Genomic DNA, 27371 nt, shown 5'->3' on the forward strand with positions numbered 1-27371 from the left:
GCCATCTGAGCTGCTAGGTTACAACCTCCTGTGTCATAAAGATGGAAGCAGTTAGCGAGTGGCTAATCAATCAATGACGACAGCAGTCCTTCTTTAATAACTAAGTCAGTTATTAAAGTTATTAACCTTTTTTGGGTCGTGACCTTATTTAGATATCACAAATTTTTTTTTCTCCTTCTAGAATTAGCTTTTGATGATGTTTGTTGTTGACAGGATTAGAGCAGAAAGTGACAAATGTGCCATTTCCGATATTTTTATACTGACTTTTATTTTACGATTTATATTTGAGAAGTGAAAGTATAGACCGACATGGGGTCCCCGACCCCAAGGTTGAAAAACACTGAACTAAGTAGTTACACATGGTTTATTAATTAAAGGTAAACTATTTTACCATAAACTTTCACCTTCAACCTTTATAACCACTGTTATAACATAATTTCCACACGCTCTACTCAATTTAATATGTGGAACTGTCGACACTTATACATAAATAAATTTATTTTTTAAGCTGATCGAATAACTACGTGGAGTAACATGAAATAAAAATTTAAAAATGGGTTGATATATTTCAAATTTGAACTCAATGCAATAGTAACAAAAATAGTAAGTTCAAACCACTCCAAAAATGTGTAGATAAAAGTGAAAATGTTTATTTTTATGAATAAATCTGCTACATTTTTTTTGACTATCAAATATCATTATAAATATAAATATGCTTAATTAAAAAAAAAAAAAAAAAACTTTATCTAGTAATACTTTAGTTCAATATGAAACAAAAGCATAAAGCTCTGATAATCGCCACCCTTTCTGTATCTATGGCCTATATATATTTTAACTTAATAAAGGTAATTTATTGAATGGAACTTAATACATTTATCACCTAATCACTGTGTATGTCTTAGGAACAAGGTGGGAATTAATCTAAACTAATGTACCTTTAGCATTCATCACATCAATAGCATTCAAAACAAAAGCAAAAAAAGGGAAACTCAACATAAAGTACAAAGAAGGATCAACTGAGGACACATCAAAGCGACCAGCAGATGCCTCTGAGGAAGACTGACAGTTGAAACATGTCAGGAGATCATAGTAAATTTCCTGAAAAAAGTTGTGTGAATAAATGAAACCATTACATGTTATTGTAACTTTTACCAGTAGGAATAAGAGGCGATTTAGAAGCTGCAGATGCATGAAAAACCATTAATAAATGGAATGAACAGCAGAAACTCAACTATTTATGGTTGTGTGTGTGTGTGTGTGTGTGTGTGTGTAGTGCATTCGTGGGAGGAAGGCCACTCTGGAGGAGCTGCAGACGGTTCACTCTGAAGCCCACGTCCTGCTGTACGGGACCAACCCACTCCGACAGAAACTCGATTGTAAGCCCCTCGCCAGACGATGCGCACGGCATCGTAACCATGGAAACGTGTTTAGAGCGAGTGGTTGCAATTATTAGGCAAAGAGCTGGATACATGTTAGGAAACATAGTGAATAAGAGATGAAAATACAGTATGTGATTTTTTAAAAATCACTGACAGTCATTTTGTTCTCCAGGTTCAGTCACTCCCATGTTCGTCCGCCTTCCCTGTGGGGGTGTGGGGGTGAGTCACCTTTAGTTCTGTATACATCGCAGCAGTGATAATGTATGTACGATGTGTTTTAACCCGTGCGTGTTCCGTTCCTTTAGGTGGACAGCGACACCATCTGGAACGAGGTTCACTCCTCCAGCGCGGCACGGCTCGCCGTCGGCTCCGTGGTGGAGCTGGTTTTTAAAGTGGCCACTGGAGAGCTAAAGGTAGGTAGCCCTGCACGTGCCTGTCTGGTTGTTCTTATAGGACGTCCGCAACGAGAGGGGTTGACTGAAGTCTGTTGCCAGTTAAAGGGATCCTCCACTGTTTTATTTGTATTGAATTGTCCTTATTAGAAGATCTATGTCTAACAAATCGCATTCATTTGCACCATATTTGTTTTATTAACTTTAACTAATGAGCCTGTGTTTTGCCATCTTGAGATCACGTGATTGATGATGTCACACTTTAAAAATCCCATTGTTTTCTATTGGTAGAAGTACTGTTATTTGATTGGGTACAAGTACAACTAAGTCATACATAAAATACTCAGTTAAAGTAAAAAGTAGCTCAATTAAATAGTATTCAAAGTAAAAAAGTAACTCCCCACATTTAGTTTTGGTAATAAATCTTGTCACGGTTCCTTTACATACAGTAAACATCTCATGTATAAACTTAAAAAGGAAGAGGCAAAATCTTGCACAATTTATGAATTTATTATCCACAAAAGCATCTGTATAAAATAAAAGGTTTGTCAAAATGTACTTTTTTTTTTTTTTTTTAAATGAAACAACACCAATTAATTCAATTCAAAATAAAACATTCCTCAGGCTTTAAGTATAGATACATTTATGAACTCTAAAACTGAGAAAATAACCGTCATTAAATGCCATTTTGCCACGGTGCATTACGTTTAATCTGATTGGTCGGCTATGATGGGATGCATTTGATTGTTGTCTGGTCATTTCACAATGTTCATTGATCATTTTAAAACAAAAAAGGTCATAATTTACTCGGTAACGGTTGGGTGTGGAAATGTAACAAATGACTTCTTTAAAACGTACTTAAGTACAAGTACAATTACTGATTTAGAAATGTCCTCAAAAAGGTACAAGTACCCATAAAAACAACTTGATTTCACTTCTGAGGACTGGTTGGTGCTCCTGTGGCTGACACTCACTCCTCTCACTAATGTCTGTCTGCAGAATGGTTTTGCGGTTGTCCGGCCTCCTGGACACCACGCAGAGGAAAGCACTCCCATGTAAGTCCACAGTCGTTCCCACACTCTGCAAACGAGGCTTATTCACACATAAAGCGCAGAGCGCTGCTTCAAACTAAGTGCTTAAATTCATACCAAGAAAGCGGAGCGAGGACGTGCTGGGGCATAAATTCTCTTTATTTGCCGTTTCAGGGGTTTCTGTTACTTTAACTCTGTGGCTATCGCTGCTAAGCTGCTGCAGCAGAGACTCAACGTCAACAAGATCCTCATCGTGGACTGGGTGAGTGCGTCCGACTAATCAAACAGAGCATTTCCAGCACTACTGTGATAACAACCGTGTCGTCTCCTTTCAGGACGTTCACCACGGCAACGGCACGCAGCAGGCCTTCTACGACGACCCCAATGTCCTGTACATATCCATTCATCGCTACGACGACGGCAACTTCTTCCCTGGAAGCGGAGCGCCCGATGAGGTGAGTTGGCTTGGATTTACTGCTTTCATGTGACACCAATTGATGATATATGACAGTGGAGTAACGTGTGGCACTCTGTGCAGGTGGGCAGCGGTCCTGGAGTCGGGTTCAATGTCAACGTAGCCTTCACCGGTGGTCTGGACCCTCCCATGGGGGATGTAGAGTACCTGGCTGCCTTTAGGTACAAGCAATCCTCCCATCTTTGTGTGTAGGGCACCGTAATTGTGGAAAACTGACAGAAAAAAACTTATTTAAAATCTGATTTCAGCAAGTTCATTGTGTCTTCTTTTTGAATTATATGTTAAGGTTTCATTTATTCAGACAACTTTTTTTCATGGAATTTACTTTGATCTCCTGACATGTTTTGACTGTCGTCGACCAGTCTTCTTCAGAGGCGTCTGCTGCTCATTTTGATGTGTGCTTGATTTCCACGTAGCAATTCCAGCAAGTTAATTTTGTCTTCTTTTTGAATACTATGTTATGGTGTCGTTAATCAGACAACTTTATTTCACCTCTGAGGAAGACTGGCATTTGACAGTCGAAACATGTTAGGAGATCAAAGTAAATTTTCAGAAAAAAAGTTGAATGAATTAAACCTTAACATATTATTTAAAATATAGGTCCAACATGATACAGAAATGCCTCACATGCATGTTTTGGGACAATATCACACATTTACACACTATTTTTCACTAGACAACAGGTGACTGAATGTCTAGAAAGTCTTAAAAACAGACGAATATTTCCAATTTCACACATAATTCTGTTTCTCACGCTACGTGTAACGGATCAAGAAAATGAAATGGATTGGAAAGTTTCATCTGAAGTGTGTTTTTACGGTGTTATGTTTTTTAACACTAAAGGCCCTCAGGGCTGCGTGTTGGGCCCTCTTCTATAGTCATACTTTGCCACAAAATCATGTGATCGCGGAAAACAGATGCAAAAAATTCAATTCAAATCAATCTGACTGGTTTATTTATTTATTTTTTTCTCTCTATTTAAAATCGGGCACCAATATGGCTTCCATTGGATTTTTCCCATTCAACAAGTATCTGAGGGACTAGCTATGTGGCTATTGTTGCTCGAGCGACTTAATCTCAGGTGATTCCAGTGTAACCATATCGTTTCTGTAAATTATCTGAAGAAATTAAAATGTTAAATAAATAACTGTAGTCAACTCTATTAACCCTATTTAGCACATTTGGCCTAAAGTCACCTAAACAGGAAAGATGATGAAACGAAACGAAAAAGTGTTACATGACGCAGACTTTCTTAAATACTTAAATGGGATTTGGGAAATTGTGAAACTGATAATTAACGGCCCAATGTTGCCATGTGGCTAACAAGGTGGCTTCTTCTGTGTCACTCTCACAGGTCAGTGGTGATGCCCATTGCTAACGAGTTTGCCCCAGACATCGTCCTGGTTTCCTCCGGCTTTGACGCGGTAGAGGGTCACCCTCCACCTTTGGGGGGCTACACCCTCACATCTAAATGTGAGTCACTGCTTCTATGAAACAAACATATGCTTGTTATTCACAATAATACACTCCATGTCCATCTTTTGTCCTTCAGGTTTTGGCTATCTGACCAGGCAGCTGATGGGCCTGGCCGGGGGCCGGGTGGTCCTGGCTTTGGAGGGGGGTCACTACCTCACCGCCATCTGTGACGCCTCAGAGGCATGCGTAGCTGCGCTGCTCGGCCAGCAGGTAGGAAGGTCATTTACAGATGAATCCAGGCTACATTTGACTTTTCTTATAGATCAGTGTTGCTTACATGACTTGTGTGGTGTGTGTGGTGTGTGGTGTGTGTGGTGTGTGTGTGGTGCAGTTGGAGCCGTTACCAAACGCCGTCCTGGAGCAGAGGCCCAACCCTAACGCTGTGCGCTCGTTGGAGAGAGTCTTAGACACACACAGTGAGTTCAGGGACACAATCGCTCATCGTGATTGGCCGATATTAGTTCTTAACGACGTAGTCACGTAGATCACGTCTGTAACATGTTAGATGCTGAGTAAAGTAAGGGCTGACTGACTGTAAACTGTATTATGAATGAGTTGACTGAGACACGTCTGTCAATGACCAATCTGTGTCTTAATGCACACGTTTGTGCCCATTAATTAAAGTTGACAATTCATGATGATACATTATTATCTTTGGGACAATTATTATTTGGTATTATATTAGTAATTGATGATTAATCAGCCATAAAGCAGCCTTGGTTTTTTTAAAAATGTAAGCAGCCTTTAAAAAACGTGACAAGTTTATATTTGTCAAAATTATATTTACCCAAGTGTAAATATAACCCTATTTATATTTACACTTCGGTAAATTAAAGAATAACGCAATACTATTATTCCAATTACTATTATTATTATTACAATTTTTAATATGATTATGATTATATGATTATAGTTATTGTTAGTATAGACATTACTATTATAATTATTATTATTATTATAGTCGGTATTATTATTTTAGTTTTCAGTTTCATTATTATTACTATTAATAGTTATTGTTATTATTGTCTTTATATTTATTTATTTGTTTATTCATATTATTATTAGTTTTTATCATTATTAACGTTAATATAGTTATTGATACTTTAATTGAAATGATTATTAACAATAATTATTATTTATTATTCTTACTGTTAGTATCATCGTTACTATTATTAATATAATTGTTATTATTATTTTTTTAAATTATTACTATTATTATAGTTATTGTCATAATTGTAATTATTATTCGTTTTTATTTGTTATATTATTCATATTTTTATTATTATCACGACAGTTATAATTATTGCTTTTATATTTTATTGGTATTATTGTCAATATTATAATGATTTTTATTGCCATTATAGTTATTAATTGTTAATATTGTTCTGCTAAGGGTGTTTCTAACCTATGTCTCCTGCATTTATCCCTCTTCTGTTCTTCCCCGTGTGTATCAGGTAAGTATTGGCGCTCCGTGCAGCGTTTCTCTCCACGCCTGGGCCTGTCCCTAAAGGAAGCCAAGCGAGGAGACTCAGAGGAGGCGGAGGCAGTCAGTGCCATGGCCTCTCTGTCTGTGGCCAACACCAGCAGCAGCAGCAGCAGCACTGTGGATCAAAGGTCAGACACAAGACCAGCTCAGAAACCTTTTGGTTTTTTTTGAGCTTCAGTGGGTTGAGAATTAACACTGCAGCTGGGGGAATTATTCCAAAACTAGTTTAAAACCACTATCAAACTGGTTTAAAGTTGGTCCAAATGTAGCTATCTTTTAGTCATGCCTGAAGAAATGTAAAATCTGTCAATAAATCACTTCACAAACATATATTCAGACAACTGTCAAATGCCAGTCTTCTTCATAGGCGTCTGCTGATCGCTTTGATGTTTTCTTGACCTCCTCGTTATAATTCCAGCAAGTTGTTTTTGTCCTCTTTTTGAATAATATGTTTCATTTTTTATTCCACATGTTACATGAGATCAAAGTGAATATATTGAATGACATAAATGTCTGAATAAATGATGCCTTAACATATTATTCAAAAATAACTTTCTGTAATTACTACGCAGAAGTCAAGGAAACAGCAAAGCGATCAGCAGATGCCTCTGTAGAATGACAGTCGAAACATGTCAGGAGATCAAAGCCAAATTCCTGAAGAAAGGTTGTCTGACTAAATGAAACATAACACATTATTCAAAAAGAAGACAAAAAAAACTTGCTTTAGTTATTACACAGAAGTCAAAGAAACATCAAAGCGATTAGCAGATACCTTTGAAGAAGACTGGCAGTTGACAGTCAAAACACGTCAGGAGATCGAAGCCAAATTCCTGAAGAAACGTTGTCTGACTAAATGAAACCATAACATATTATTAAAAAAGAAGACAAAAAGAACTTGCATCAGTTATTCCATAGAAGTCAAAGAAACATCAAAGCGATTAGCAGCCTCCTCTGAAGAAGACTGGCAGGAGATCAAAGCAATTTTTTTGAAAAACAGTTGTCTGAATAAATGAAACTGGTTTTAAATGTGTTTGATCCAACACACAGCTGCATTAAAGATCATATGTATCTCCATTGTGATATCAGCTGTTCTCTCACTTAAAAAGGCAGCCAAACACCCAACCTGGCAACACAACTCACCAGTCTTCTCTTTTGCTTGAAATTGTTTGAGGCCTTTGTGAGTCTGTAAGGGTGGGATGGTTTTGGAGGGCTAACGGACGCTTCTGTCCCACAGGCCAGAGGAGGAGGAGCCAATGGAGGAGGAGGAGCCACTGTAATGGAGGCAGGTGTGAGCGTTTCCACACGGCTACCTTTGACCTCTCTGGAGAAGAGAGCGCCTCTTTGAGCAGCGAAAGAGTCTCCAGTGATCCCTTCATTTAGTCCCCTTCACTCCACTCACGTCGGCCATCTTGATTGGTGGCCCCTTGGCCTAAACGAGAGTGGAAGGGGGCGGGCTCGGCCTCGAAAGTAGGGAGCCAATGAGAAGACGGAGGAAAAAATTCACTAACGCGAGCTTCGCCGCGGCCGCACACACACGCTCAGAGACTCCTTTTTTCTGTCCGCCTTTCTCCGCACCTCAACGGCGGTCTGCCCCACAGTGGCGGCGGCTACGCGGAGATCAGGCGTGACATCACACACGCGTGTGTGCAGGAACTTACGGTGCTTTACACGGAGCGACAGCAGACGCTCAGCTGTCCCAGGGCAGCTCGGGAAAACTTTCTTTCTCTTTCCTTAACCTGTTTTTGCCCCCTGAGAGGGGGCGCCTGAGAGCATATTTTAATAAAACGCGTTCACTGTGGACTTTCGGACTGTCACCTTGCTGGACCAGCCTGTTCGTGGGAGGAGTGCCTTGATGAGGGTCCGCTGGATTTCAGGATTGTTCAGGAAAAGATTGCCTTAATGAGTTTTCTTGCCGAGGAACGGTTCGGAGGGAGGGATCTAGGGAAGTTTGGGGGAGGAAAACCTAGCAAACAATCTTTCAGCATGTTTACTCGGAATGTGACGAAGACGTCGGCATCTCTCACAGTCCGTCTTTGAAGAGTTACTTTTTTGGATGGATCTATTTTTCTGTACAAAAACGAAAAGAAACGGAAAGGTAGTCGCCGGCTTCCCCCATAGAGAAAAGGCACAAACGCGGAAAAAGTTTAATCAATTAACAGAAGAAGCCTTCGATGTAGCCTCATCGCTTTGATAAACTCGTAGAGCATGCGTTCCAGCAGAAAGATCTGACTTTGTTTTGTTTTTTTTTTGTTTTTTTCGTGCCAGATTTCTGAATGTTATCCAAAAGTAAGCCAAAGCATGAAGTATAGTCCTTTCACTCGCCCTTCACTCACACTCCAGGTCAATGTTTACGGATGTATTCCTTCACAGATCAGGTGAGCATTCCTTTTCCGTGTTGCTGATGATCGCCGGTTGGTTTTTCAAAACCGAACATTACTGCTGTATATTAAATTTGAGTATATTTTGCGCTAATGGAGTATCGTGCGTTCGTATTTCTCGGTGTATGATTTCCACACATGACGATATCAGGAGCGCGTTGGCTTTTCATTCGACTTGATTTTAGGTTGGTTTTTTTTTTTTACCGTACCAGATTATTTTTCTAACATTTTTAATTTTTAGAGTTTGTTTGACGTTATTATCTAAACACGACTCCTCCCTGGTGCCCCCTGTTGTTTCTTGTATTTATCAAAAAGCAAGGAGCAACTCTTTCTTTCTTTCTTTCTTTCTTTCTTTCTTTCTTTCTTTCTTTCTTCGCCTTTTCATCCACAATGTATTTATAAGGAAATGTTTATAGAAGATTTGTATATGGAAAGTTTATAAAAAATGTACTCTAAGGACAGCTGTGACGTTGTGAGCTGACGGCGTACAATATTACACTTTAAAAGAAAGACATTAAAAAAAAAAGCAACATATTTAACTCCTCATCGACTGCACTGTTTCAGCGCTGCCCTCTAGTGGTCGTCACGCGGCACTGTAATTGATGTTTGATCACTTTGTTGCCTAATCGATACATCGTTCAACATCTCTCATCCCGTGCATGCGCGATACGCACGTAGCTTTTAACTGTGACGACATCCTGTAGACACATTGTTCAACGCTTTACGTCGAGCTTTCTGCAAAAAAAAACAACAAAAAAAACTATGAACTCGTCTTGTTGCACTATTACGTTGAACTGCTTCAATTCAACCACAGATTGGTCGGAAGACGTATGTCATCCTCCATCCGTCGTCGTTTGCTAAAACGTTTTCAAATTATTTCTACGTTTTTCTTTTCCATGTCCAGCGAAACATTCCACGTGTTGATGGTTTATTCAACTCGACGACATGTTTTTTTTTAAAGGAGGTTTTTTTGTAGGACTTTGAAAGATATTATTTTTTACCGTCTGCTCGCGCCAACTTTAACTCTCTGCATGGTTTGTGAGTCAGCATGCCTGCTTGTTTGTGTATCGGAAAAGAAAAGAAAAAAAGAACTGTATTTGCACAATAGAAGGAGAACACTGGAGGACTTTAACAGTTTCCATCTCCCGAAGAAACTACGTGGGCCAGACGGTTTTCCTCCTCTCTACAGACTTTTGTCCGACTTCGTAACTCTGCGGAGAAACCTTTGATATCATTCTTACTGAAAGGTGATCGTAACCATGACTCAGCACTTAGGGACACATGCCCTTGCCAATCCTTTGCTACATCTACACCTTCTTTTGAAGACTCCCAAAAAAACGCGGGAACTACTTGTGGTAGAGAAAAGGGGTTCGGACAAAGAGCGCCATTTTTTCGTGTTTTTTTTTTTTTTTTATTGTCACGCCCACCACGGCCAGTTCAATAAATTTAACCACTGTGGCTACAGAGCAACTCTTGGTTTACATGTAAATGGGTTTCTAAAGTTATTTTTTGTTCGCTGTTTGTCTCTATTGATGAAAAATGTTATCTTGCTTTGGGACCTACGCTTTGGACATTTCACCTCTGACATCATCTATAAAATATATTTCTGAAAAATACACACGCCTCCATTTCTCTCAAAGGTCTGTGTTCATTTAAGCAGCAAAATAAAGGGGAGAGCTTTTTGGGGTCCATCCATAAAGTCAGCAAAATAATGATCTATTGTTAAATGAATCTGTGATAAGCACGTGATTTTATTTATCGGAATAATATCCACTGTTATCCAGGAAGTTTATTATTTGCGCCATAGTATAGTCATCTTAAAGAAGTAAATCCTTGTTTTGATCAGAAATAAAAGTGACCAAAAATAGTGGAAAAGGTGTTGAAATGGGATTTAAAAAAAAAAAAAAAAAAACAGCACTGAAATTGGTTAAAAGTTGAAAATTAGAGTGGGCAAAAAAGGTTCAAATTGTCAAAATTGGAACAATTAGTTTAAACTGGCAAATAATGGGAATGACAAATCGTGAATGTGGTTAAATTGGCAAAATAAGCGTGAATTGTGGTGAAAAGAGGTTAAAAGTGACAATAATGGGTCAACATATACATCATTAGGTGGGAAAAGTGGTGGAAAGGGTTTAAAAGTGCTGAAAATGTTTTTAAAATGTGCAGAAAAGACATTAAAATTTTCTGGAGAAGTGGCAGAAATGAAAGTAGTGTAGCAAAATGCATTAAAAAGATCAAATATACGGCAAGAAAAAGTCATGATAATAGGTTAAAATATGGCAAGTTTGGTGTAGTTGCGGAAAAAGGGCATAAAATAAGCAAAAATGGGCTCAAATTGTTATAAATTATTCTTAGTATCTTGAAGGTATCACGCAACCTCCTCCCAGTGTCTCGCGACCCCAAGGCTGAGAACCCCTGCCGTGGTTGATTTTTTTTTTTTTTTTTTAAACACATAGGGGCAGATTCATGTTCATTGTATGCTTCTGTGCACTCACGTCTCCGCATTGAACGAGCAAAACGCTCATTTAAATAGGGCGGTCTCCACCACTTCTGCACGTGCGCTTATCATTGCTGCAATCTTAGTGAATTCCTTGCAGCAGGTGAAGAAACTGTGTCACCAAAGGATTTAGGGTCGCAACTGGTTTACCACCCTTTATTTCAGATCTCAGTGACTCAGCGCCATAGTGTAGGCCTTATAGACCAATAAATCAAAGAAAAGGATGAAATTGTTCTGTTTTCATCTCCACTCTTATTGACATTGTTGGAAAAGTTTTTGCGTTGCATTGTGGGGTGTGGAGTCCCTTAGATGGATGCATGGAAGTGTTTTTACTTTACAGAATAGGTATCTGGATATCCCGAGTACAAAGATCATTTTTTGGACACTTGAGGTACTTAGTGGAATTTTCCTTAGAACAGAATCAAGCCAAGCAGAATCAATTAAAGAGATAAACTCCGGTTTATCAGTTATGGATAACTCAAAGGCCTTTTCTGTATTCAAACATTTAGTTTAACTTCCAGCACATGACTTCAACAACACGTGAGGAGCAGATGACTTCTCCCTGAGTGGAAAATCTAATAGGAGGAAGCGTCTCATCTGATTTATACATTTTTGCTTAAAGCAGTGACAGTTTGATGGACGTGCTTCACTGTCTGCAGATTACTCAGGAAATCTGATGGGATCAGGTGGTGAGTTTTTTTTTTTTTAATTACTAGATTAGATTCCACTTTATTGTCAATGAAACAATTGTAGTGTATTAAAAATGTATTAATGATACCAAAAAAACACGCAAACGACAACAAAACACACACAAATGACAACAAAACAAGCAAAATCAAAGAAAAATATACAAAATGACACCAATAACCGACAAAACGAGATAATAATTTACTTAATATCAAGAACACTGAAATGAGAGATGGATACTAAAAAGGAAACAAAAATGAAAGTAAAACGACAACATAAAAAAAAAAACCAAATGAGAGAAATATTTATCATTTACTAAATGATATTAAGAACACAGAAATGACAACAAAAAATACACAAAATGAAAGATAAACAGAAAAATGAGAAAAGACGTACAAAAAGAGAACAAAACCCACACAAAAAAAGAAAAAAACAACAAAATGAGATTTAAAAAAATGACTAAGTAATACCAAGATCACACAAATGACAACAAAAATGTACAAAATGACACTAAAAACACAAAATGAGAGATTAATACTCAAATTGAAAAATATACAATGACAATTAAAAAAAACGCACAAAAGGAGAGAAACTTCACAAAATGAGACCAAAAACACACAAATTACACCAAAATTACAACAGAAATATACTAAATTACACCAAAAAAAAAAAAAAACACAAAATGAGAGAGAAACGGAAAGATGACACATAAAACTAAAGCAAAAACACACCAAACAGCCCAAAATGACAACAATAATGTTGTTCAGCGTAGTTAGATTCCAGATGCTGAGGTGAATTCTCATAATGTGGACCTGAGATCAGATGAAAATCAGATCTATCTGCAAGTTGTTATATTTCTCTATGAAAGTGTAGTTATGAAAGTAAAGTAAGTGTATTGTGCTGAGGCTGTGGATAGTCACACTGTGTCCAATGAGAAGCACTCACTCACTCACTCACTCACTCTCACTTCCTCCAGCCTCAGTTCAGTGCAATGCTGCGCCCGCACCTCTGAACCCACACCTCCACCCTGCTCTCCACCCTCACCGGGGACACCCTCCTTATCTCGGTTCTCTTTTTCCTTCCATTCCGTGCTTTTTTCCCCCCTCACTGTCTTTAGCCTCCGCGGGTTTTTCCCTCCCTTCTCCAACATGCCCAACATCGTGCTTTTCAGCGGGAGCTCCCACCACGACCTCTCCCAGAAAGTTGCCGACCGACTGGGGCTGGACCTGGGCAAGGTGATCACCAAGAAGTTCAGCAACCAGGAGACATGGTGGGTTCCGCCTCTGTTTGGACTGAAAAACGCTGTGTAATGTTCTGTAGTGTTAGAGTACAGTTAGCTCCGAGCTAGCGGGAGTTCGTGGTGCCTACACGTGACTAGCTAGCCACATGTAAACACAGCGGGCTAGCATGCTGATTCCATTATCGGACGGCGGCACAATTCTCCCCCCATAGTAATGCTGGTAGATAATATGCAGTTTTGGCGTATCTGTGCTGGGGATAAACTTAACCATAGAGTCGATTGGTGGTTGTGAAATGGCGTAAACGTGTGGTTTTCTTTCTTTCTTTGGTCACATGCTAACTGCTAACGTGGCTAGTGTCTCTTCTACTCGGCGTGTGTTGCGTGAGTGTCGTGTCACATTTGGTTCCAGTGTCAAACAATTACTCCTTATCTGTGTTTTTTTTTTTTTTTCTTTTTTACTGCGGCGACTGACCTTTAAACCAATTAATGTCTAATGTATCTGCAAAGCTAAACTAGCTGCTTTAAAACTAGCCGCTAGTTTGGCGGTTGGAATTGAATTATTGGGGATACCAAATTTGGCGTGACACCATCACGCTTCGTCCAAAAAAAAAAAAAAAAAAGTCGTTAAGCCCCAAAGCATGAGCGGTTACGTAAGTTTATTTTTAATATATTTTAAAATTGGTTACAAAAATGACAAGTTAATGCACCAGGTGTTTAAACGATGATTTTCAATGTTCTTACAAAATAAAAGTGTTAGTTGTAAGCTATGCTAACAGCTGTCATTCTGTGCAGATTGGGACCCTGTGTTTTCCTCCTGATATCAAGGTTATCAATGACATGCACGCCATCTGTGCACGTGATCGATAAATATCAGTAGCATGTGTCAGCACTTTAACAGCTCACATTGCTCAGGCTTAAGTTGCCTGTCTCATGTTGCTCTTATTGCCCTAAACAAGCAACACAGGATCTGCTGTTACCTGTTAGGTGAACCTTTAATTTGTAAGAGCATTTTACGCTCTCATGTTGCTTCTGTAATATTTGATGCTCATGTTGCTGCTGCTTTAAAAGCATCTAAAATACACTGAACTGTGTCACAAAACTGTAATTACCAAAATCTCCCTCATCCTCTCTTGTAAAAGCATTTTAATCCAGATTAAATCCAGGATATCTGAAGGTAAAACGGCGGTTTGTTGCCACACACGAGCTGTGCTCATCACATGGCCAGAGAAAAGGACGACAACCAAATTACTTTCAGACGCACACTCGAACTCGTTCAAATAATGCTTTGCTTCAGTTGCAGGAGGAATGTGTGCGGGAGGGAAGCGCTCGTTGTTTTTTTTTGCACATCTGTGTTGACTTCGCGAAGCTTTTCTGGGAACGTGTGGTCATGTGATCGTCTCTCTACACCAGAATCAGTGGTCACATGACCCGAGCTTCAAGACTGTGCTAAACGAGACAGAACACTTTGTGTTTGACAAAAAATAAATACAGATGTTTCTTTAATTTTGATCTAAATGTCAACTGAAAATAGGCATTTGCTTTTAAAAACGTGAAAGTGAATCCAAACCTCATCCTAAATGTCCTTTTTTTTTCTCCTTTTCCCACAGTGTTGAAATTGGCGAAAGCGTGCGTGGCGAAGATGTTTACATCGTTCAAAGCGGCTGCGGCGAGATCAACGACAACCTCATGGAGTTACTAATTATGATAAACGCCTGTAAGATCGCCTCCTCGTCCCGCGTCACCGCCGTCATCCCCTGCTTCCCCTACGCTCGGCAGGACAAAAAAGACAAAGTAAGAAACTTTACAATTGAACGCGAGGGGGAAATGGAAAAGTTTCGATTCATTTTTCTTCATAAAACCTTGGTTTATGTTTTTGTTTGATGGGATTAGTTAATTGCAAACCTCGTGGAGACAAAAAGTAGATTAATGTGCTTCATCGTCTGGATTTTATTCTGCACAGACGTGGAATAAAAAGATGTAAGCGTTACGGATGTGACCAACAATTCGATTCAAATTCCAATTTAAAAAAAAAAAAAAAAAAATCAAATTTTGAACGCAAGTCAAAGATTGGGATGTAATGGTGCATTTAACTCCTTTCAATTTGAAAGCTTTTGGAGGAAAAAAAACATTAGTTAAAAAACAGATTCTTATTCTTTTATTTGAATTGTCAAGATTTTTTTTAAACTAATGTTTTCTTTTTATAATCTTCTTACAAAGCATTTGAACTAATTAACCATAATAAATTGCACATTCCTTTATTTATCGCCATACAAAGTTAAAAATAAAATACATATTTTTAAAAAAACATATTAAATAAAAATATAAGAATAGTTTTCAAATCATAAATACAGTGGGGAAAATAGGGATTACGTTATTTTTTTAAAAGTGCAGCTAATGAATTTACACATTTTTCTTAAGGAATCGTGTGCGTGTGTCGCTGTATTTTCTTGGAATATTTGCATACAGTCTTTTTCTTTCATGTTCTCTTCTCACCTTTATTCATTTCCTGACTTCAGAAAACCAAAATGCTGACGGAAGACTGGACTAAAAAGAAATGACACTTATTTATGTGACACAAACTTGTCACTGAAACAGGATAATTTACACATGTCAGCTTTATTTCTATATGCAATGAAATCAACAAGCCTACAGTAAATGTATTGTTGTTTAACAAATAACTGCAGAAGATCTTCAAGAAAAGGATTCCAACCTAGTCGCTCCGGTAACACAAATTAGTCAGTCAGATCATTTACAAACTGAACGGCTTTCATCATAAACTAAGCAAACACATTTTGCTCCAACATTATTAAAACATACTTTTCTGTCTATTTGCTGTTAAACTGCATATTTGCAGAATGCATTTTTGTTTTATCCTCTTTATTGGCATTTTTCTAACATTATTTCCTCTTGTGTTGATTGCATTATGTCAGCTTCCCGTTGCACTCTGCTGGTTGAACAGGATTTATGTTCATTGGTGGTTTATTGGGGTTAAATAAGTAAAATAAAATAACAAAGGATCTCCAGCCGTTGGTCTAGTGACTCCTGAATAAGAACTCACCTGTAATGTAGGTCAGCAGCTGTGATGCAACGCTGTGTCCTGAAAGTGGCTCAGGCTGCTTTACTGACCTTGTCAATTATTATCTCACGTTGGTTTGGTTGAACACAACTAGAGAAAAGAAGCGGGTCATTGTAAAGCACTTCCTCTGCTGTAGTCTGACATATTTGTGTTCTCTGTGTTTGGTGATAAAATGCGTATGAAATGTTAATCTGTGTTTTCATGCTCCTTAATGACGCTCGGCGCTGTTTTTCTTTTCTTTAGTTCCCCCTTCATCTCTTCATACCTGAGTGTTTAGTCAACAAAGCTAAATGGTGTGTTCGTCTGCAGTGTTTTTTATTTCTTTCTTTTGTTTTGTTTCCTAATGTAAACAGGCTGACCTTTGGTTTGGCTTGTAATGGATGAGATGGACTTCATTTGTCCGTTACAAATTAAAGTGTTTGTTGTGTGGCTCGTCCCAGAGTCGAGCTCCCATCTCAGCCAAGCTGGTGGCCAACATGCTGTCCGTGGCCGGGGCCGATCATATTATCACCATGGACCTCCACGCGTCACAGATCCAGGTCAGTGCTGTGGCTGTTGGACAATTTCACACCAGAAAGTGGCAAAATAATGTCATCTTTTGTTTTATTTATTACATTTTTGTTTTTGTTTTTTTGTTTTTTGTTTAACCATCATGTCAGCATGTATAGTAAGGTGGGGTTCGTCCTTTACCAAAGCAGCGTTCAGCTGAATGATGAGGAAAATATGAGCTGCTTCATGGACGGAAATCAGAAAAAGAATTTATATCAGATTAAATTATATTCTTACCTGAATGTATTAGAAGAATGTCAAACATTTTCACTTTATTTCCCATTAAAGATAACGGCCCATCTTGATTTCACACCATATGCTTCAAGCTCTGAAGCACTAAATATAAATATATATATTTACAAGGTTTAATGTAATTAATCCCTATCAAGCATTTTTTTTTTTTTTTTTTTTTGCAAGATTTGTGGACTTTTATACCTTTTTTTTTTACCAAAACTTAAGTCTTTGTTAATGTTAATAACCTTTAATAAGTCCTAAATAATGTTAGTAAAAGTTTATTAGTTGTTAATAAGTCCTTATTAATGTCAATAAGAGTAAATTGCTAGTTACGAAATAAATACATGTACATCAGCTGGCTATATGCACCTATTAACCTGTCAATAACCTAGAAAGAAGAGTAAATTAATGTTAATAAGTTACTTACTTACTAAAGTAGATTTAGTTTGAATTGTTGGCAATGAGCCGTCGATCTGGTTTCTTATTGTGATCTTTCTCTTCTTAAAGGGCTTCTTCGACATCGCTGTAGACAACCTGTACGCAGAGCCCGCCGTGCTACAGTGGATCAAAGAAAACATTCCAGAGTGGAAGAACGGGATCATCGTGTCTCCAGACGCCGGTGGAGCCAAACGGTAAGACGGCAGGAACGGGAGATGGTGAGAGCGTAGATTCATGACTCACGTTGTCTTCGTCTCTTTCAGCGTCACGTCCATTGCCGACCGTCTGAACGTGGACTTCGCTCTCATCCACAAAGAGAGGAAAAAGGCCAACGAGGTGGACCGCATGGTGCTGGTTGGAGACGTCAAGGACCGCGTGGCCATCTTAGTGGACGACATGGCCGACACCTGCGGAACCATCTGCCACGCCGCCAACAAGTGAGTAACATCCAGTACGAGTGTGTACGCCCTCCGCCGTGGTTCTCTGTGGATTAATTCCTGCCAGATTCTTTTTGAAGTACCAAACTTCAAAGAAAACATCAAAGTGATCAGCAGACACCTCTGACAAAGATTGACAGTTGTCAGTCGAAACATGTCAGGAGATCAGTTGTCTGAATAAATGAAACATCAACATATTCAAAAAACATCTTGCTGGAATTACTAGGCTTTAAACATCAAAGCCATCAGCAGATGCCCTCTGACGAAGACTAGCAGTGGATTTTTCTGAGGAACAGTTGTAATAAATGAAACCTTAACCTATTATTTAAAAAAATATTTCTGGAATTATTACACAGCAGTCAAGGACACTTTAAAGGAAACATCAAAGCTATTAGAAGAAGCTTCTGACGAAGACTGACAGTTGTCAGACGAAATGTGTCTGAAGATGAAAGTGGATTTCTTCAGGGACGGTTGTCTGAATAAATGAAACGTTAACATTACTTAGTGGGATTATTACGCGGAAGTCAAGAAAACTTCAAAGGAAACATCAAAGCAATCAGCACCATCATCACCTCTGATGTAGACTGGCAGAATGTCAGTGGATTTCCTGAGGAACATATTACTCGGTGGATTAATGTCTTTTGTGTTTCAGGTTAATCGAAGCCGGTGCTGTAAAAGTCTACGCCATCCTCACGCACGGCATCTTCTCCGGTCCGGCCATATCGCGTATCAACCAGGCCCCGTTCGAGGCCGTGGTGGTGACCAACACCATCCCACAGGAGGAGAAGATGAGGGCGTGCCCCAAAATACAGGTAACGCAATCTTTCCTTCAGTGTCTGTGCTTGATTTGTAAGCCTTAGAGGAAAGTGGATAACGCAACCCACACTCGTCCTCTCCACCAGGTCATCGACATCTCGATGATCCTCGCAGAAGCCATCAGGAGAACGCACAACGGAGAGTCCGTGTCGTACCTCTTCAGCCACGTGCCGCTGTAACCCCCCCCCCCCCCCCCCATGTCCCCCTCCCTTGTGGTCATGTGACCAGCTCACACAATGAAAAAATTCCTCTTTGTTCACAACCAAGTTTGTATTTATGTTTTTTTTTTTTTTTTTTAATCCTCTTAACATTGAACTTTAATCTGTTTTCATCTCCTCCTCCTCACGGTCATGTGATCAGAGGTGCTTCCTGCTTTTTCTGCCGCAGATAGAACACAAGTGTCTTTTAGTTATTGACCCCTGACCTCCATCATCTCACACTAGCACCAACTACAGACAAGTTAGAAACACACACACACACACACACACACACACACACACACACACACACACACACACACACGCACACACACCTTTGTCCTGAAAGCTGCTGTTGCACTATTGAACACATTAGTTTTACCAATCCATCATGGATGTGAGGTGTAGTGGGTGATGAGCCCATGTTCCAAAAGGTCATTTAATAAAAGCCCAAAGCTTTACCCAAGTGTTGAGTTCTGATTTCTAATGGGATGATGTTACTGGGATGGGGAGGCATTTTTCTTTTTTTAATGTAACTTTTCAAGCTGTTTCTCTACCAATAAAGCTTCAACAACAGCTTCCAGATGTACGTTCACCTCCTGTCACCTGAAGCAGACTTTAAAGACCAGGAATCTATGGCGATGATTGGTCATCGTGTTGTGGATTAAAATCATCTAAAAAAAGTGCAAACAGTCACAATAATGTCAGAAAGGATTTATGTGCTAAACATTAGCTGCAGCACAGTTAGTTCACATATGGCTGATGCACATGTGGCCCTCAGTCTACATTTGAGACTCTTAAAGCAAAACCACCACAGAACCACAATGAAATACACAAAGGTACAATGAAGATACACAAAATGAAAAGAAACATGCAAAAACTAAATAATATACAAAATGAATCAAGAAATTACACAGTATAATGTGCAAAAAAATAATTGCAGAAAATACATAGAATGAACAAAAATGCATGAAATTAAATACATAAAATAACCACAAATGAATAATTTATACATAAAATAAACAGTGCACAAACTTAAAATTAATAAATATAATACAATGCACAAAAATAAAAATATATAAACAGAAATGTGCAACATTAAAATAAATACTGATGACTCCAACACAAATGAACAGTTATACAAAAAGTTTCTCCGAAATACACAAAATGACGTCAAAATCACAAACGTACAACAAAAACGCACAAAATGAGATGAATACATAAAACAAACACTAAATGACCACAAAAACACATTAAGCTTTTGGTTATTTCCTGCATTAACGCTCATAAATGTTGATAATGTGGCCCTCAGATCAAAGATAATCACATTTTTTGGCCTGTAATGTGATAAAAGTTCCTCATTTCTGCCCTGGAGTGTTGGAAAGGTGAAGGTTTGTCAGGCGACCACCAGGGGGAGCTCAAACTTTATTAAGAAGATGACAAGGGATGCAAAGAGTCTCTTATAACATGAATTTTATTTTTTTTAAAAAGGGTTATTTATAAAGCACTTTTCATAATAAAATATTCAAGTGCTACCTAAAATTATGAATTTTAATTTTCTCTTTAAATTAGGCACAAATAATGCGGCAAAAGCATCGGCGCTAAACTATAATTATGCCTGAATATTTTTACACACATGTGCTAGATATAAACTTAAATAATAGAGTGTCTCTTTATTACATTGAAGGATGAGTTTCTTTCTGCAGTAAATCTTCCTGGTGTTGCATTCCCGCCTCTCACCAGAAGGGGGCGGAGTCTGACGTGGGCCTATGATGTCAGACGTCATTAGCATATCTGAGACTATATTTAACGCTCGCGCAGGGACGCGCCACCACTGCTGCACCCGCACAGACTACGAGAACTACAGACGCGCACCGACAACGCACCGGTAAGAGCTGCTCGTCGGTCACACCTTCTGTCTGCCCTGATCGGATTCCCGATCCGATCAGAGCAGAGCTGCACAACACACACACACACACACTGGTTTTTATCTGATCTGCGCTGCGGGATAAGGCGTGTTTGTGTGCGCGTGGTGTCTTTGTCATGGTGCGCACATCAACGGTGGTGATCCAGGAGGATAATTACGCACCTAATGCGTGCCAGGTGCGCATTTTTACGCAGGTGATTTGGGGGGAAAGCGCAGCTGGGATGTTCTGTGTAGACGCAGATAATCATCCATGGGCGGTGGTTCCTTCACAATGCGCCTCATGTGCGTGTGCGGATCTTGCACAGCGTGCACCGAGCAAACATAGGATCACTTTAAAGCATTGGTTTGGATTATTTTATCATTTTACGCACAGGCAGACGTGTTTTTACTTAATTTTCTCTGGTTCTGCACAGCATGGGATCTCCAATTGTGATGTTAATAATACTCCAGGGATGGCTTTATTGTCCGGGGCAGCGCGTGCGTGCGTGTGTGCGTGTGTGTCCTGGACAAAGGGGACAGATAGACTTGAGGCGAACAAAAGAACGCAGAATCAGGCGGAACCAATACTTTCTGATGGATGCAGGAAACGCCCCATTCCTGAGAAAATCGCACATGCTCCCCCCACCCCCCCCCTTATCTATGATTCCACCATCAACATCAATCATGACACCATAATCACATTTATGTAATCATGTTTATGATTTATTTATTTTATTTTTTTTCTTCTGCACAGAAAATCTACAACAATGGCCGACAAGCCCGACATTTCAGAGGTGCAATCATTCGACAAAACCAAGCTGAAGAAGACGGAGACGCAGGAGAAGAATCCCCTGCCCACAAAAGAAAGTGCGTTCCGTCACGTGCATCCCCCCCCCCCCAATAGCTCTGTGTGTGAGTCTTTGTTTCCTCACGTCCTGTGTCTCTTCTTTCTCCTTCGCAGCCATCGAACAGGAGAAGGCGGCGTCGTGAAGCCCCTCTCAGTCGTCATGCACTGTACACCCCCTCCCTCCTCCCGCATTGCCTTGTTTTCAGTCACTTCTTCTTAGCTGTACAACTTTGTAACCGAATACGATGAATCAATAATAACCCAAGCTGCACAAGCCTCTGGACGGATGATGACTTGGTCGGGGGCTCCTTCGGCCGACCCTTGCTACTTCTGGGCCCGTTTCCGCGATGAGGAGGCGAAAGGGCGCGAGGAGGAAGACGCAGAAGACCTTCCCGAAGCTGCACGTCTCAATGTCATCACTGATGTGCAGGTGGAGGGGACGGGGCGTGGCCTGAGTCCCCGGAAGCGCTTACTTGTCGCACCAAAAAACCAAACACCACCCCAAACTTTCCCGCGTGGCTTTTTTTCTTTCGTCAAGCTTCTTATTTTTGTTTTTTTTCCCTAATTTTCGGAAAGGCACAATTTTGTTTCTACGCTGGTGAAATTGTAAATGCGCCCCCCCCCCCCCACAAAAAAAAATATCATTAACTGTTCAACACAATGTTGTTTCTTTTGTACGTACACACATGTAGTGCCCACCTTGACTTGGGAGATCCTGCTGCGGGCTTGGTTTCCTACTTTAAATGTACTTGGTGAGTGGTTCGGGATGGCTTTAGTCTTACAATCTGTCTGTGAACGGCCTGAGCCAAACAACTACGGCGTTTGATTTCATGTATCTGCTATTGGTAAAAAAAAAAAAATCGACATTCTTTCGGGTTTTGTAAATTCCCAGCAGTCATGTTGTTCTGCCACACACCATTACCAGAAATGGAAAACCGTGAAATGTTGTAATAAAAAAGACTTTGTTACTAAAAGTTCTCCAGTGCTTTATTTTATTTTGGGAACTTGCAAGAACTGTTACGCTCAGCAGTAATCTTTCAACTCGAGTTACTGAGTTTTTGTTAAATGCTACTAAAAATCTTAAACTTAGTCAACAAAATAGTAAAATTCCATTTACGCTTTTTAAGAAATATTCATCTACCTCATATGCGGTGGTATTTAGTTTTCTTAGTCTTGACTCTTGACTTAATTTTACTGGTACATTTTAGTCAACAAACCCAATGTCATGCACAACAGGAAGTAGCTGTCCTAAAGTTGATAAGGAAGTTGTGGGCTAGGTTTGTTAAAAAGGAACCATATGGTCTTTGAATCCAGGAAGTAGCCTGGACCTGAACACTTCCCATTGGCTGGTTGGGTGTGTCAGCAGATCTACTCAGCTCTGAACTCCAACTGGCCTTTGTCTTAAATTAGCCGCTTTGTCCAAAGCCTTAATATCATTAGCATGACTTTGCTAATGTGCAGTCTGCAGAATTGAGCGTCTATATGTAACTCATAGAGGTTTGAGCTTTAGAGGAAAGAATAAATCCCTCCAAGCTGTAGTACGCATCGCTAACGTGGTTTATATTTAATCCCTAAGCTAACGGCTAGCGTCTGAATCCACGGCTTCTGCAGAAAATAACCAGAGGTCATTTTCTGTCCGGGGTGGACGAGTGTGATTGATCCCCTGCAACGTAACCATCCACAGAGCTGACATGTTAGCGTAAGTGGATTGGTGCTAAGTCAGTAGCTCTTAATAAGGTATTAATGTGCGTGGAGGAGGAGGAGGGGTAGACGTGGCGGTTAGTGGGCCTCGCTCAGATCGGATTAACACCGCCCGTCTGTATCCTAGCCTCCAGAGAAAGTGATGGAGACTAGAAGGATGTGTCGGGATCCTACTCGCTGTCTCGTCTGGTAACCCATAGCAACAGCAGCTGCTGAGTCACTCCCCGGGGTCGGGTGGTTGGTTGGTTGGATGGATTTTTTTCAGACGAGCACTTAACGTCTAAGCTTCCCTGAAGCTAAACGCATCAATAGAGAAACTCTTACTGTACGTTAGCGTCTTTTATTCCACTGTGCTTTGTTATTGATCTTATAGAGACTTTCCTTTAAAATGTTTACGAAATCACAATAGAAAGTTTCTTACAGTCAGACATGAGTGAATCCAAAATGGTGAATATATAGTAAGTCTAATATTATCAATATTCGGATCCACGTAACATTATTAGCGATACATTTTCCCACAGTTGTTCATGGCTTCTTATGCTAGCACGCAATGACGCAGCAAATATGATAATTACGTTCCTCTTTACTTGACTTTCAAATCTGGAAAAAATGGCAACAATTGGCTAACCTTCACAGGGCTGAGCATTAGCTTAGTGCTAGCTTAAGCTTGCATCTAGCCAGCAGAAGCTAGCTGGATGAGTTTATCTAATCTAGCCTCTGTTGCAGTTTGTACAAACTGCCTTACTGCTGTGACAATACACATTCCTAATCTCATGTTTAAATATGAAATAACATAAATACTGTACGTTTATCTTTACTTGGCTTTCAAATCTGAAAAAAAAAAGGCAATAATAACCCTTCACAAGAGTTAGCTTAAGCTTGCATCTAGCATGCAGAAGCTAGTCTCTCTTGCACTTTAAACATTTCTTGTAATCATTGACAAAATCTCATGTTTAAATAGAAAATAATGACATTTTACAATATTCTTCTTCTTCTTCTTCTTCTGTGTAGTTTTACGGTGGTTGACAACGAAGGCTTTATCCTTTATGGTAATATTTAGGTTCATGGTTTTGGTTTGGATTATATTAATGGTTAGAATTATGGTTATTATTAGGCATTTTATTAAAAAATAAAATAATAAAATAATTATAGCCGCTAACGTCAATTGCACAAAAATTGTGGGAGGAGATTTCTACAGTTTTTTTTTTGGGGGGGGGGGGGAAATTACCAACTTCATAATTTGCTATAGGTTTAAATGTACAAGAGTTTTTTTTTTTTTTTTTTCCCAGTACTGGGGCTACATTTTTGTAAGCGTTACCAAGCTGTAGCACATTTTGTTAATTTGTTGTGAATTTTCAAAATTTTAAAATTTAGAAGCTTGCACTTCCAACTTTAGGACAATTGGCCTGTTTTTGCAGCTGAGGCAATTTGGCATGGGAATGCACCTGTGTGCGAAGAAGAAGAAGAAGAAGAAGAAGAAGAAGAAGAAGAAGAAGAAGAAGAAGAAGAAGAAGAAGAAGAAGAAAGAAGAAGAAGAGAAGAAGAGAAGAAAGAAGAAGAAGAAAGAAGAAGAAGAGAAGAAGAAGAAGAAGAAGAAGAAGAAGAAGAAGAAGAAGAAGAAGAAAGAAGAAGGAGGCAAATAACAAGGCTTATCTTGTATTTTTCACACTTTGTGGGTGACATTTTATATTTTTGACAGTTTCCTCTGCAGTGTTAGCTAACTACAAAGAGCTACACATTAGCACAGCTAATCCATTGTGTGCTGTGCGTGTTTTACTGACAGGCTTCTCTTTTTCTTATCTCCAGGTGTGCGTCGATTTCCCACTGAGTCAATTATCTATCGCCCACTGGAAAAGATAAAAACACAGGGTCTGCCTTTGATTTCCATGGCAACAACAAAACCCAGAAGCTGCAACAGCTAAAGGGAGGTGAGATCACACCTGACCACTATCATTAAATAACACTCCCAGTGTCTGCTGCCAAAAGAATAGACACACACACACACACACATCAGGGCTGAACAGGAAAAACATGTTTTCAACAGCGTGTTGGTTTTATTATTTTGGTTTCCGGTGCTAGCCATATCTCTGCAGACCGTCTGAGGCCTTGTTGTTGTGTCCTGTTATCATTGCTTTCAACACGCAGATGATTAAAGAAAAAAAAAAACACATACAAAGTAGGAAATCTAGCTCGACGTGGCTTTAGTGCAGCTGCTTTGTGAGAGGTAGAGGAATGCAAATGTGACTGTTACATTCAAATCCACGTCTGGTTTACCAAGAGTTAGGTTAGCTAACAGGGTGTGATGTTTAGTCTTTAATGCCATCGTCAAGCTTTGCCAGCTTGAGCAACTCTGACAGTCGACCTGCTGGTTTTGATGCAAGCTAAGTTAAGCTAAGCGCTAACATAGGTGCAGCAGGTTCTACCTCCTGCAGCAACTCTTTGTTCGGCTCATCCTTAATTCCTATTCACAGCAGCACAGTAATGTTCACAAAGCGCTGCACGAAATTAGTTCCTGCTTGACGGCGTAGTCCGGACACATGTCAGCAGATTTCCGTAAACACATTGCACAAGCGCAACGTGTCTGATGCACTTTGGCAACATTTGCTGTTGCTTTTTCAGACCAAGAATTGTCACGATTAAGACTAAATTCCCTTTATTATTACTTTGTCATCAACTTCTTCCCCAACTTTTAGTCTGATCTTACTAATCAAGGTACCCCAACATACTAATTACGATAACAAATTTAAGGAAATATTACAATTTAGATAAAGTTAAGAAACTGAATAATAATACACTGAAATATACCAAAAAAAACAAAATATTACAGAAAAACACAGTAAAAGACAAGAGAATAACACAAACAATACTCCAGAAACAAACACAACTATTACAAAAATGAACAAATGGACAACAGTAATACATAAAAAGTCTGTAAATAACAAAACAACAACAAAAATACACAAAATGATTCAAAAAAACATACAAATTCACAGAAAATGACAAGAAAAGTATACAAAGACAAGAAAAATGTACAAATAGAGGCTGTGAGCACTACCTTATCATCCCTCCTTCCAGCAACACGAGAGCATTTTTCAGTCTATGCTTTTTTAGGGGTAACTTTTACACCACCAATCAGAATAAATCTCTGAACATTTTGGATACGTGTCAAACTCAAGGCCCGGGGGCCAAATCCGGCCCTTTTGAGCATCAAATTCGGCCTGCTCAAGAAAATAAAAACAATAGAAAGAACATGAAACATTTTGTAAATTATCAACTAATTCAGTTGTAGATATCGCAGTCTTTCCAAATAAAAGCATTCTATTAAAATCCATTATATTTGCTGAGCTCAGTTTTCCAGTTCTTATATCACATGACGGCAGTCATTTTTCAGCTGAAATTGTTGAAAGAACTCTAAATGTTTTTCCAAAATCTGGCAAATTTTGCTCAAATTATTCCACCAAATTGAAGTAAAGTTCCTGCAGGGACTGGTACACTCTCATACTTTATCGTTTCTACATCATTTATACGTGGAAGGGCAAACCGGGCACATTAAAGTTGGATTTGCACTTTTTCCTACCTAAAATATGTGGCCCACTTAAGCTCAAACTGCTCTGTATTTGGCCCCTGACGCTTTAGGGCAATGCTGCTATGTCTGTGGTATTTTTTACAAGTTCTATATTTATTGATTCATTTCCATGCAAAAAATCTATAGCAGGATCACTCTTGTGCCTCCTGGTGGGGGTGGGGGGCGCTTAAGAAGTGCTCATGGCCTCTATTTATACTTTTAGTGATGCCCCTTGTGGAATAAGGTCTATATAAGGTCGATATGTTGATTCTAACATATCCCTATAATATAAATGCATTTTGTGTAATTCCACCAGTGTGCGTGTGCATGATTACACATGATGATGAGGATTCACTGAGGCAGGGGGCAGGCGTGGCACAGCCTGGGTGGATTACCCCAGACGTGCTCTCTCAGTCGATCGATTGCGTCTAAATGGTGTTGACGCTGGCCATTGTTTGTAAATGCATTAGCAAACCGCTATAAGTAATCAATGCAGCAGTAGCATCATCGGTAGCACATCCCAGATTATCCAGCCTGACTCACTGGGATTTGATGAGCTCCTGC

General features: G+C 39.4%; 4 protein-coding genes across 8 annotated transcripts in view; all 4 read left to right on the plus strand.

Moving 5' to 3' along the window:
* Positions 1-10233, plus strand: part of LOC114477166 (histone deacetylase 4-like) — a 66490-nt gene extending 56257 nt beyond the window's left edge. For all 4 annotated transcript variants that reach the window (XM_028469332.1, XM_028469341.1, XM_028469321.1 and 1 more), the window contains 12 exons: positions 1274-1376; positions 1552-1598; positions 1685-1792; positions 2771-2826; positions 2977-3064; positions 3138-3257; positions 3341-3438; positions 4632-4750; positions 4830-4963; positions 5085-5169; positions 6208-6367; positions 7474-10233. In XM_028469332.1, coding sequence (XP_028325133.1) covers positions 1274-1376; positions 1552-1598; positions 1685-1792; positions 2771-2826; positions 2977-3064; positions 3138-3257; positions 3341-3438; positions 4632-4750; positions 4830-4963; positions 5085-5169; positions 6208-6367; positions 7474-7516 — 1161 coding nt within the window. In that variant the 3' untranslated portion in view covers positions 7517-10233. The remainder of the gene's footprint in view (positions 1-1273; positions 1377-1551; positions 1599-1684; positions 1793-2770; positions 2827-2976; positions 3065-3137; positions 3258-3340; positions 3439-4631; positions 4751-4829; positions 4964-5084; positions 5170-6207; positions 6368-7473) is intronic.
* Positions 10234-12538: 2305 nt separating this feature from the next.
* LOC114477405 (ribose-phosphate pyrophosphokinase 2-like) lies at positions 12539-19254 on the plus strand. Of its 2 annotated transcripts, XM_028469667.1 has the most exons (7): positions 12539-13071; positions 14649-14832; positions 16558-16656; positions 17408-17532; positions 17602-17775; positions 18428-18587; positions 18678-19254. In XM_028469667.1, the coding sequence occupies exons 1-7, from the start codon at positions 12950-12952 to the stop codon at positions 18768-18770; spliced, it is 957 nt and encodes a 318-aa protein (XP_028325468.1). In that variant the 5' UTR covers positions 12539-12949; the 3' UTR covers positions 18771-19254. The 2 variants fall into 2 exon arrangements, with proteins under 2 accessions (XP_028325468.1, XP_028325475.1); XM_028469674.1 differs by lacking the exon at positions 12539-13071 and having other exon boundaries at positions 14701-14832; positions 16471-16656.
* Positions 19255-20580: 1326 nt separating this feature from the next.
* LOC114477606 (thymosin beta-12) lies at positions 20581-22401 on the plus strand. Its single transcript, XM_028470026.1, has 3 exons — positions 20581-20676; positions 21449-21561; positions 21656-22401. The coding sequence occupies exons 2-3, from the start codon at positions 21462-21464 to the stop codon at positions 21682-21684; spliced, it is 129 nt and encodes a 42-aa protein (XP_028325827.1). The 5' UTR covers positions 20581-20676; positions 21449-21461; the 3' UTR covers positions 21685-22401.
* Positions 22402-24842: 2441 nt separating this feature from the next.
* The window catches only part of LOC114477502 (ras-related protein Rab-9A-like), a 38709-nt gene continuing 36180 nt past the window's right edge, over positions 24843-27371 (plus strand). Inside the window, exons 1-2 of the mRNA XM_028469838.1 lie at positions 24843-24914; positions 25049-25170. The gene's annotated coding sequence lies outside the window, so the exon portion shown is untranslated. The remainder of the gene's footprint in view (positions 24915-25048; positions 25171-27371) is intronic.

This window comes from Gouania willdenowi, chromosome 2 (genome assembly GCF_900634775.1).
Source record: "Gouania willdenowi chromosome 2, fGouWil2.1, whole genome shotgun sequence".
Lineage (NCBI taxonomy): Eukaryota > Metazoa > Chordata > Actinopteri > Blenniiformes > Gobiesocidae > Gouania > Gouania willdenowi.

Bases quoted from the DNA above. Each gene is read 5' to 3' on its own strand.
- LOC114477405 (XM_028469667.1), top strand. From the start codon at position 12,950: ATGCCCAACATCGTGCTTTTCAGCGGGAGCTCCCACCACGACCTCTCC. The intron at 13,072-14,648 runs GTGGGTTCCGCC...CTTTTCCCACAG, and splicing joins TTCAGCAACCAGGAGACATG to TGTTGAAATTGGCGAAAGCG. The intron at 17,533-17,601 runs GTAAGACGGCAG...CGTCTCTTTCAG, and splicing joins GACGCCGGTGGAGCCAAACG to CGTCACGTCCATTGCCGACC.
- LOC114477606 (XM_028470026.1), top strand. From the start codon at position 21,462: ATGGCCGACAAGCCCGACATTTCAGAGGTGCAATCATTCGACAAAACC. The intron at 21,562-21,655 runs GTGCGTTCCGTC...TCTCCTTCGCAG, and splicing joins TCCCCTGCCCACAAAAGAAA to CCATCGAACAGGAGAAGGCG.